Source organism: Bufo bufo, chromosome 11, assembly GCF_905171765.1.
Source record: "Bufo bufo chromosome 11, aBufBuf1.1, whole genome shotgun sequence".
NCBI lineage: Eukaryota > Metazoa > Chordata > Amphibia > Anura > Bufonidae > Bufo > Bufo bufo.
In genome coordinates, this window is record NC_053399.1 from 83,564,796 (window position 1) to 83,576,818 (window position 12,023).

The 12,023-nt window shown below is 45.4% G+C and overlaps 1 protein-coding gene across 2 annotated transcripts in view; it reads right to left on the reverse strand.

The window, feature by feature from the left end:
* Positions 1–1,012: 1,012 nt before the first annotated feature.
* ZFYVE26 (zinc finger FYVE-type containing 26) overlaps positions 1,013–12,023 on the reverse strand; it is a 57,173-nt gene continuing 46,162 nt past the window's right edge. The window contains exons 30-38 of one of the 2 annotated variants that reach the window (XM_040411549.1): positions 11,539–11,666; positions 10,655–10,875; positions 10,414–10,561; positions 7,624–7,833; positions 6,647–6,865; positions 3,221–3,418; positions 2,802–3,001; positions 2,388–2,529; positions 1,013–1,161 (exon numbers count right to left, since the gene is read on the reverse strand). In XM_040411549.1, coding sequence (XP_040267483.1) covers positions 1,048–1,161; positions 2,388–2,529; positions 2,802–3,001; positions 3,221–3,418; positions 6,647–6,865; positions 7,624–7,833; positions 10,414–10,561; positions 10,655–10,875; positions 11,539–11,666 — 1,580 coding nt within the window. In that variant the 3' untranslated portion in view covers positions 1,013–1,047. The remainder of the gene's footprint in view (positions 1,162–2,387; positions 2,530–2,801; positions 3,002–3,220; positions 3,419–6,646; positions 6,866–7,623; positions 7,834–10,413; positions 10,562–10,654; positions 10,876–11,538; positions 11,667–12,023) is intronic. The other variant, XM_040411548.1, reaches the window with a different exon arrangement.

Consider the following 12,023-nt stretch of genomic DNA (forward strand, 5'->3'; position numbering starts at 1 on the left):
TATTATGTCTTTTTGGAGTGTTTTTACATCGTGATGTATTTTGTCTGTGAAATCCGCCATTTGCTAGAGGAGGTTCCCTTCTTAAAGGGGTTGGCCCATCTGCACCTATATGCTGTCAATGTCAGATGGGTGCAAACCCCACCTCTGGGATCTGCTCCTTTCTAGAAAGCGGGGCCCCTGAAGTGATGGAGAGCCGCGCGCTCTTCATTCATCACTATGGGAGTTCTGAAAATGGCCACTAGAGCGCGCTCCTCTATTTTCAGAAGTCCCATAGACGTGAATGGACAGCGCACAGTGCAAGCGCGGCCACGTCTCCATTCACCGCCACGCGACTGCTGGAACTAGCCGAACCAATGCTCGCAGCGCAGCGAACGCAGGGTGGCCACCCATGAATGGCTGCTCTGTGCTCACTTCGGGGGGGTGTCCCAAGTCTGGGACCCCATCCTATCTAACACGGATTATTATCCTAGTGATACGCCATCAATGTCCCAGATGGGAACTTTCTGTATCATTTAATGTGTATGTCCACAGGGCTGGAACTGCTGTGCGTTTCCCATCCAGTTTTGCGGTCGGACCATCCTCCATAAGATACCGTAGCCGTGAAGTGGGTGAGATCTAAAATTTCTGCACGGAAATGTTTAAATCCACAGCATGTCCATGCCTGTTGCGGACTTCACAGGGAAGTGAAAATCCGCCATCATACGCTTATGTTGCGTATTTTGCTGCAGATTACACACGGAGAATCGTAAAAGTATATTCACCTTTCCAGTCTTTTGCTGCTCCTTTGGCGAGGCTTTGCTGGACCCCTGGCCGATTTCAGATTACTAGCCCCTTCCAGTGATGTGTAGTGTTGACATGTGAGTGCTGCAGCCATTCACGGGTTTCAGCGGTCAATGGGTCAACACGTCATCGCTGGAGCTTGCAACTACACTGCAACATGTGTCTCACGACACATAGGGCACAACTACACTGGACACGTGAGATACAGAGGTATTGAATGAAAGTCATGAATTTCTCCTCAAACACATTGAATACTAGATGCACAAGCTAAGACATTACTGCTGAAATGTAGACGGTACCAATACGGTGGAGAAGTCTTACCTGGATGACTCGAAAAGCAATTCCAAAGCCTTCTTCTACATTCTTCCCACCTAATATGACCTACAGAAATTGTGTAAGAAAACAAAATATACATATATCAATTTGATATACATCCAAGCAAGGGGGCTTGTGGCGGGATCTTCTGTGATGGACTTGCAGCCGTGCGTTCACATTACATCGCTATTCTGAACAAATGTCATAAAATGGCGCTACTAGGGTCACGTAACATGCCAGGGCCACTACTTCTGTCACACACAATGATCCCTCAAATGTAATTTACCAAGGGGTTTTGTACACTATAGGTCAAGGACAACTACTGCTATACACTATAGGTCAATGTTACTGGGCTGTACAGCAGAAGTTTCCCCTTCTCTGACATCACTCACTATCAGCTGAAGCTTCATCTCACCAACTTCCTGCTCGGCCCGACCCCTGCACATAATACTGGTAATACAGAGACTGGATTGTTTTACGGCTTCAGCTAAGGCACCTGCCTGAGCAATACGGTTCCTAGCTTTCCTAGTCACTCCAAAGAGTCATCAGATCTTTCATGCCTGACTTGACCGTGTTAAACCTGTTCCGCTTCCTAGACATCTCCCTGTTTATTATATCGACCCTCTGCTGCTTGCCCTGACCATTGGCCTGATTACCGGATTGAACAAATGTTACCTGCCCTGACCTTGGTTTGTCCAATGACTATGATTCTGCCTGTCCCTTTTGGTGGTGTCTCCTGACCTGCCTGGGTCTCCTGACCTGCCTGGGTCAGGTGTCACTGAATAGAGACTACTCCAAAAGTTAGCGGCCTGGTGGTTCCCCTGCAGCGAAGACCAGATTACTGTATAGAAGTGAAAGGGTGAAAAGCAGGGGGGCATTTAGATAACAGCCTAGGAAAAATCTGTTCCGTGACACAGTGAATCCACAACCACTGCATTAGACTGACACAAGGGCAATGGACTATATGAGGACCTCATTAAATAACCAAAATGACTAGGACCCCTGAAAGTACGATTTGAGGCAGAGTGACACTGTGCTTAGCTGGATCAGACTTTTTTTTATTATTATTCTAGTTGTGGGGATAGGTGCGGTTCAGTTCTGGATTTCATTTGTTTGTTTTTTTGTAAGCAATGCAAGAACAGATCACACCGAGAAGACAAGATGATATTTTCCTTTATCCTTCTACCCTTTCTGGGGTCAGTTCATGTTCTTATATAATAAAGAGAAACTCCAGAAACGATTGATAGACTACGGGCATTATCATTTGCTAAAAAAGTCAACAGGGCACTCACGCTGCTGGCCACATCGATCATCATGGCGCTGTTTCCGAACAGCGTGGGCGGTGGTTTGTCGTACACCTGAGCAGTCCGCAAACTCTCACATCTCTGCAGGAACTTGGTGATCTCCATCTGCAGTTCAACAGTGTTGATATGCCTAGAAGACAAGGTCAAGTAGTCCCTAATGCAGTCAGCACGAGTTCACCTCTCCTGCTGGGGAGATTTGGATTTCAGCCACTTCCTTTATAGGGATCACACCAACTCCATCCTTCGAGAGGTGGTCGGAAAGCCGAGTGGACCATGCTTCCCTGCCCTAAAATCTGCTGTTAAAATTTCCTACCTCCCTTCTGAACAGTGGAGGTGACTTCAGTGAACCCATTCCCGCATCATTTTACGCTAGACGAAGCGCTTACTTTGTAGAGTAATTACCTGGAGACATCTGTTGCAGACATCTTTTTCCTGAATGTATCAAATGATTTTCTTCTATTGCTTCGGGACACTTCCTGTAGGTAGATTTTCAGATGCTCCTTGGATTTTACCAGCCACGTCTGATTGTTACCCAAGTCCCGGTAGCTCTTAGCTTTGTGTGAGAAAAACCGTATGCAGGTCATGGCTGCACGTACATGGTCCTGTCAAAAACCGAGACATATCTCATTTAGGAATGGTCACCTTACATCTCAGAGAATTGATCGCCTCTGGTCCTCAGAAATGAGAAATGGTGCCGCTATAGCAGGAAAGTCCCAGACAAAGCTCATTATTCCTGATCCAAGTAAAGGGGTCTTAAAGCAAATAGATGGAGACCAGAAGAGTTGCTTGGACGGCTATACTACAAACAGATATAAACTCACCTTCATAAACTGCTGCAGTTCATACAAGATGTTGTAGTAGTTCTTCTGCTGGAGATGTTTGCAGGCATCGATGAGGTAGGTGCTCCAACTCTCCAGAGTCGAGTCTATAGATTCTAACATCGTTTCAAGCGTTTGCAACTTGCCACTTTCATAGCTGGGCACAAAAATGCCTTCTATGAAAATATCTCCCGAGCATTCCTACACGAAGAGCAGTCAACCAAAATCAGCAAAAGCAATGCAAATGCAGAAAACAGATATGAGGGGGAAAAAAAATGGTATGGCCCATTTTAGTCCGGTAAAATGCATCCATAGGAGAAATAGATAGGACCAAACATGACATCAGTCATGTGAGACTCGCATTTATCATCTGACCTGGCTTTCAGTTAACTGACCAGGTGATATGTACAGTATATACATTATTACTACCTCATCATGGCTACCAGTGTCTGTGGAGAAGCAGATCTGTGTGTGTGTTGGGTTTGTTTTTTTCCACTAAACTTTATGAACAATGCAAGATCATCACCTAGAGCCAGACAGGCAGTAATTTTACAACATCACCTAGAAACAGGAGGTCATTTTACAAATACCATTCTACATTCATATAGGGGTCGACTTCCTGATATAAGAAAGGTATGTATGCAGAATTTTAAATACATACAGTATATATACAGTGTATTAGATTACAACATCACCTAGAAACAGGAGGCCATTTTTACAAATACCATTCTACATGCATATAGGGGTCGACTTCCTGATATAAGAAAGGTATGTATGCAGAATTTTAAATACATACAGTATATATACAGTGTATTAGAAAATAGTCAGATCAGATTTCCTATTATATATAAAAAAAAAGATGGAATACTCCTTTAAGAACAAAAGGATCGGGATTTCACCATCCGCTGTTCGTGAAGAGCTGGAATACTCCTATACATATTAAATGGTTGGCTGGTCCTGTTAAAAATCAGCAGGTTCAGCCAATGTTAACCTAATTAAAGTGATTGTGAACTAAGGCCTCACGCACACGACCGTTTTGCGGTTCGCAAACCGCAGATCCGCAAAACACGGATGGCGTCCGTGTGCGTTCCGCAATTATGCGGAACGGCACGGACAGCCTTTAATATAACTGCCTATTCTTGTCCGCAAAGTGCGGACAATAGGACATGTTATTTTTTTTTTCGCGTTGTCACGGAATGGAGCAACGGATGCGGACAGCACACGGAGTGCTGTCAGCATCTTTTGCGGCCCCATTGAAGCGAATGGGTCGGCACCCGAGCCGCAAAAACTGCGGCTCAGATGCGGATTAGAACAACTGTCGTGTGCATGAGGCTTAACACAGAGGGATCATATAGATTTTCAGTTTATGTGAATAAGACTTACGACTACGTAAACAAGGCGGCAATTTTCCAATACACTTTGGGGGACATTTACTTGGGGTACTTTCACACTTGCGTTTTTCTTCTCCGGCACTAAGTTCCGTCCTAGGGGCTCAATACCGGAAAAGAACGGATCAGGCATATCCTAATGCATTCGGAATGGAGAGTAATCCGTTCAGGATGCATCAGGATGTCTTCAGTTCAGTCGTTTTGACTGATCAGGCAAAAGATAAAACCGCAGCATGCTACGGTTTTATCTCCAGCAAAAAAAAAAACTGAAGACTTGCCTGAATGCCGTATCCGCCATTTTTCCCCATAGTAATGTATTAGTGCCGGATCATTCAAAATACCGGAATGCCGGATCCGTCCTTCCGGTCTGCGCATGCGCAGACCGGTGAAAATGTGTAAAAAGATACAAGACGGATCCGTCTGTCCGTATGACAAGCGGAGAGACGGATTCGTTCTTGCAATGCATTTGTGAGATGGATCAGCATCCGGATTGCTTTCAGTCACATCCAGATCGGCGGATCCGGCGGGCAGTTGCGACGACGGAACTGCCCGCCGGATCACACTGCCGCAAGTGTGAAAGTAGCCTAAGACTGGTGATTTAGATGCTGGTCTTGGTCCATGTCCGCTGGAGCCTGATGCGCCTCAGTTATGCCGAGCCTCCAGCCTCTGGCCGTGCGACTTGCTTAAATCTACGCCAGCTCCCTTGCTGGAGTAGATTTAAGTATTTTTCTACGCCAAAAACAGGCGCAGAAAATGATAAATGACACCGGCCGGCCGTCTCATTCTCTTTTTCTGTCAACTCAGAAAAGTGTTGCGAGCGGGGAAAAAGTCACAGATTTGGTCGCAAAGAGGATTTGCGAGTGAATCTGCTACAGAAGTACACCAAAAAGTGCATCATAAATGACCCTCTTTTGTTTAAATTCCTCACTGTTTTCAAGATCTCTGCTTGCTGTCTGTAAATTAGGACTTTTTTTTTTATTTTTTATCTAGCGGCTGAAACCTTAACCTGTATCCAGTCCAGGCAATAAGGACATGTACAATACAAAGCTCTCTCCTATTCTAATAGTTTCCTTCAACGTATTTATCAAAGGACACAAAGGGTTTTTGCATAACTCACCAACACAGCTTGGTCCCCTCCACCGGGCTGCAGCAGTGACATCCCATACACCACTTCAGCCAATCTATAGCCTCAGCAATCTCATGCTGTACACCTCTGAGGCCAGACACTGGCTGCAGTAGTATATGGGATATCAATATTGGAGCCGGGAGGAGAAGACCAGCACTCTGGGTTGGAGGAGGCTGGGAAAGGGAGTTAAAGGTTTTTGCCTTTTTATTTTAATGGGGTTTTCCAGGTTCAGAGCTGAACTCGGACATACCCATAATTTCACCCAGGCAGCCCCCCTGATGTTGGCATTTCATGCTCCCATGCTCTCCTTTGCCCTGCGCTGGATCGCGCAAGACAAGGGCTCTTATTTACAATAACACACTGCCAGGCGGAGGCTTCAGCCCAGCAGTGTGTTCAGCGACGTCACCGGCTCTGATGGGCGGGCGTTAGCGCTGCCCTAGCCGTTTTACAGGCTAGGGCAGCACTAAAGCCCATCCATCAGTGTCGGTGACATCACCGGTCTCACTGCTGGGCGGAAGCCTCCGCCTGGTAGCCCCATGGAGAGCCCGGTACGTCACCGGAACTCCAGAAAATGCCTTTGCCCTGCGCAATTTAGCGCAGGGCAAAGGAGAGCATCGGAGCGTGAACTGCTCCGATGCTCAAGTCAGGGGGGCTGCCTGGGTGAAAATGGGGATATGTCCATGTTCAGCTCTGAACCTGGACAACCCCTTCCACCCTGTCCTGTAGTTGGCCTGTAATAAATATAACTTGGAAAACCCCTTTAAACTCACTGAAGTAATCTAGAATGTCCCTATTCATAGACCGCAAACTGAGATCTTGAAAACGATGCTGTGTAGAAATACATTACAAAGTCCCCGAACTGAATTTTGCAATGATTTGCTTACATAAGATCTGACAACCTTCAGGATACCCTACCTTGTTCAATAGATGCAGCAAAGCATCCCGCATGAGGTCATGTCTCATATAGAACTGTATAATTCCCAGGTGGGTGCCATACGTGTGCAGGTAATACAGACACTCCTGGTAATAGGCGTTATTTTGGATCTTCCCCTCAGGCATCATCTCGTACCAAAGGCAGCGCGCTTTCAGGGTAACTTCCAGTTCTTTCAAGGTGGCAAAATACTCGTCGTCTTTCTGCAAGAATGGAGACAGTAAAACCCGCCACAATGAAAAGAAATGGCTACCCTTGTACAAAACATTGGTCTTTATAGCATTCTGAGCATCAAATCCCATGTGTAGACATCAGATTTATGTCATGTAGACATATCCCTCCCAGTAACATATGCTGCATGTGAGACTTGTGTGTCTAGGATACTGCTGCCTTCACTAGCTGACATATCAGCACAACTTTCTTCCAGGACTGATTTCTCCTTCTTCAGCCCATGAGGGATGTCCTCTCATTTGTACTGACAGACATTGATGCTGAGGAGCACAATTCCCTCTTCCTTTCCATTTTCCAGTCTACAGTGGGCGCTCTCCTCCCTCTCTACATCCTTCTCTTGTACACAGCCCATGTGATTCGCTCTTCCTGATCTCCGGCAAACATTTATCACCTATCCCCTAGCGTTTTGTGAGATAATCCCTTTCATTAATACAATTAAGCTCCCCCTAGTGGCAGCTGCAGACGGACAGAATGTTATCTTTTAAATCGCTGTATTCGGGAAGAATTAGGAGCCTTTAATCAGAAAAAATAAATAAAATGGAGCTCCAAACAAGATCTAAAAACGACACGATGATCATCTTACACATACAAAAACCCATTTCCTTATTCTAAGTGTCACTATAAAGCAGTGGATCATTTTAGGTTCTCTCTCACATTTTGCAGTAATAATTGACCAGTCAGTCTCTAAAACCCCTTGACCATACATAAATCACAGAAGAGGACATCTCACCACCAGTAGAATGGGTTTGGCTGCAGACTCCAAGTGCTGAACAACATCTTCCAAGAGCTTCGAGCCAATATTCTTTTGGTTCAGATCTAAAGGAGCTTTCATACATCTGCTAAACTTCTCCCTGGCTCCGGGTAAGTTATCAGACTTCAGACAAGCCATGCCCCAGGCGTGCCACACACCAGAAGGGTCCAGTCCGGTCTTTGTAGATACCTAATGTGGAAGCAATGCAAAAACTATGCTATGAAGCATACTGGAAAAAAAAGGTATGCTACAATAAATTTTATACAATACAACAAAAAAATTAAGCTTAAATGTTATGGACACTCCCGGGGGCATATTTTGCTAATTTGGGGCTAAAAATATTTTTTTGTTTTTTTTTGTTTCTATTTTCTTTGAATCCCGTCACCTGATGCCTCATGTGTAGCTCTTATCTCTGATCTCCTGACCTCATAAACGGTTATTATAGCTCAATTCTTATAAAAACTGGTAAGAATATGGCTTAAATAAGTGTTAAGTATGAGCGCTGAGACCCCCACCAATCACTAGAACAAGGGAGAAGCGCTTGCTTAGCTCACTCTCTCCTCGCTGCGCGAGATGGGCCCATTGACTTTTTGGCTATTAATCACATTTTATGCATTTCACATAGTTAAGTTTTACCGGAACCATGGCTTTTTTATTCATCATTTTTAAATTCTAATTTTGATCACTTGGCTGACATCATGATTGTATAAATGATTGTAGTGTAATGACGTTTTTTTGGAGTATGCACTTGGCACTTTACACGCACTGATGGTCACCTATAATTGGTAATCCTCATACTAGTCCTGTCGTTTCTTTTTGGTTACGCCTTGCTTTATTTTGTTCCAGCCTTAGATATACATTGAGAAGCCCCCTCCAGCTACCCTCCAGACGAGACGATTCCTATATGTGCGCTGTGGCCCAGCATAGTTGTGCGCTCAGCATTGCCGATTCCCATAGCTACGAGCGGCATCCGCGCTGACGTGGCCAGGCTGATCACGTGGTGCGCTTCTCACGAAACGTCAGCTGGGGGCGGGCAGGAGCGCAATGGCGATGATGTGAGCCTCATCACATTAGGTTTGTGTCTTTATGTCTCTTAGGTGTGCTTGGCCTATTTAATACCTCACTCTTTACTGTGTTACTGCCTCCTGACGAAGCCAGTGAGATTGCTACTAGTTCTGGAGGGCCCGTATAAACTCTAGCACTGCTATACAGTCAGGTCCATAAATATTGGGACATCTACACATTTCTAACTCTATACACCACCACAATGGATTTGAAATGAAACGAACAAGATGTGCTTTACCTGCAGACTGTCAGCTTTAATTTGAGGGTATTTACATCCAAATCAGGTGAACGGTGTAGGAATTACAACACTTTGCATATGTGCCTCCCACTTGTTAAGGGTCCAAAAGTAATGGGACAGAATAATAATCATAAATCAAACTTTCACTTTTTAATACTTGGTTGCAAATCCTTTGCAGTCAATTACAGCCTGAAGTCTGGAACGCATGGACATCACCAGACGCTGGGTTTCATCCCTGGTGATGCTCTGCCAGGCCTCTACTGCAGCTGTGCTCTGTTCCTGCTTGTTCTTGGGGCATTTTCCCTTCAGTTTTGTCTTCAGCAAGTGAAATGCATGCTCAATCGGATTCAGGTCAGGTGATTGACTCGGCCATTGCAGAACATTCCACTTCTTTCCCTTATAAAACTCTTTGGTTGCTTTTGCAGTATGCTTTGGGTCATTGTCCACCTGCACTGTGAAGCGCCATCCAATGAGTTCTGAAGCATTTGGCTGAATATGAGCAGATAATATTGCCTGAAACACTTCAGAATTCATCCTGCTGCTTTTGTCAGCAGTCACATCATCAATAAATACAAGAGAACCAGTTCCATTGGCAGCCATACATGCCCACGCCATGACACTACCACCACCATGCTTCACTGATGAGGTGGTATGCTTAGGATCATGAGCAGTTCCTTTCCTTCTCCATACTCTTCTCTTCCCATCACTCTGGTACAAGTTGATCTTGGTCTCATCTGTCCATAGGATGTTGTTCCAGGACTGTGAAGGCTTTTTTAGATGTCGTTTGGCAAACTCCAATCTGGCCTTCCTGTTTTTGAGGCTCACCAATGGTTTGCATCTTGTGGTGAACCCTCTGTATTCACTCTGGTGAAGTCTTCTCTTGATTATAGACTTTGACACACATACACCTACCTCCTGGAGAGTGTTCTTGATCTGGCCAACTGTGGTGAAGGGTGTTTTCTTCACCAGGGAAAGAATTCTTCGGTCATGCACCACAGTTGTTTTCCGTGGTCTTCCGGGTCTTTTGGTGTTGCTGAGATCACCGGTGCGTTCCTTCTTTTTAAGAATGTTCCAAACAGTTGTTTTGGCCACGCCTAATGTTTTTGCTATCTCTCTGATGGGTTTGTTTGTTTTTTCAGCCTAATGATGACTTGCTTCACTGATAGTGACAGCTCTTTGGATTTCATCTTGAGAGTTGACAGCAACAGATTCCAAATGCAAATAGCAGACTGGAAATGACCTCTGGACCTTTTATCTGCTCATTGTAATTGGGATAATGAGGGAATAACACACACCTGGCCATGGAACAGCTGAGAAGACAATTGTCCCATTACTTTTGGTCCTTTAACAAGTGGGAGGCACATATGGAAACTGTTGTCATTCCTACACCGTTCACCTGATTTGGATGGAAATACCCTCAATACCGTCATGTGGCGCATCACTCACTGCACAATAAAATACTGTACCTCTATGGCTAAATTGTAGTATTCTGCCTCCAAGAGCCGATTCCTTAACCGTACGACCGCGGCTGGTCTAACGATCTCATCCAGAGAAGGGATGTCCTGGTAGGATGCTGCCACTAAAATCTTCAGCAAATCCACCTTACTGCTGTAACTGCGGGAGAAACAGGATAGGAGAAATCGAATGCGTCAGATGCGGACCATTGTGATGCTAATGGAGGTTTGAGCTCGGGCGCGTACTACTTACCTGTCGCACAGGGCCAGGTCGTTACTCCTTGCTGCTTTGACAAAAATCATTTTGGCACTGAAGAGCAAATTCTTCATGATGTCCAGCAGAAGACGACTGTCCATCTCGGGGTTGGTCAGCCCCTTGGACAAGAGGCAGCAGCGCTCAATCAGCTGGTAGCCACATTCATCGCTTTTTGAGTGCAGATTAAGGATGGCGGAGCACAATGATGAACTTGGGGCCTGCAGACATGAAGTAATGCAGATTTATACCACATACGTGCTTTAGAGTTGACTTTATACAGAATGGAGCAGGCGCACACATGCTCGACCACCGCGCCATTCAAACTCTTTCTCACGGCAGCCATGCTTTATCCCACTGAGGGTCGATCTGATGCTGGAAGTGAAGTCAACTTTCTTTATCTGCTACATAACCCAAAAGGGTGGTGCCCCTTGAAACAACATCTATCACTGTGTGAATGCAGCAGTAGTGCACCAAACACGTCTACGGGGTCTGCCATAGATAGCTCTGATTACACATGGGACTCGGGGGTCCCCCGGTGTGGGGCTCCCAGGTATCATACATTGCTCATGGGCCAACTCCCTGAAATAACAGAACGCTGGAGAGGTTACTAGATCCTAAAGTAGGCAAAACACATTACGTAGCAGGCACCTACCGTCCAGACCCCCCCCCCCCCCCATAGGAATTTATTTCACTGAGGAAAAGGGAATAAGCAACTGGCAGACGTCTCTCTGGTATCAGCTCATCTCGGATCGACATGTTGAAATCAACCATTCTCTCCCATCATGGCAGAAGTCAGGCTGCCCCATGCACATTATACTAGCAGCTAGGCTGACTGCAACCATTGTGTTGACCCTGGCATTATTATATGGAAGCGCACATACCTGCTCATAATAAAACTCGCTCCTCTCCACTTCATTTTCAGCTTCATTCAGCGTCAGCCACCATTGCACCTCAGCAGCTTTAGAAAGCCGGAGGACTTCTGAAAGATCCAAGATCCCAGCTGGTTTTTCTGTGGGAAACAACAATAGTCAGACTTAATAACCAGTGAACATGAAGGTGAACAGGCCCTTACCGTGTTTGTTGAATGCCCCCCCCCCCCCCAGTGCCATTGAGTGAGCCAAATCCCAAATTTCTTAGGAACGGGCAAAATCCACTCGCCAGTGCTGACAAACAATGGCATCAATGTCCACATTAAAGGTGAGATCAGAGGCAAAAGTCTCTGCTCGTGAAAAACACACCAGCCGTTTAATAAAGTTTAGCGGTTTAGTCACAGGTCACAGTTACGTTATCATTTCTATTATTTCAGAAAAACGAAAGCATCTCCTGGGATCCAAAAAGCAGAACAATAGGCTGATACAAGCCTATC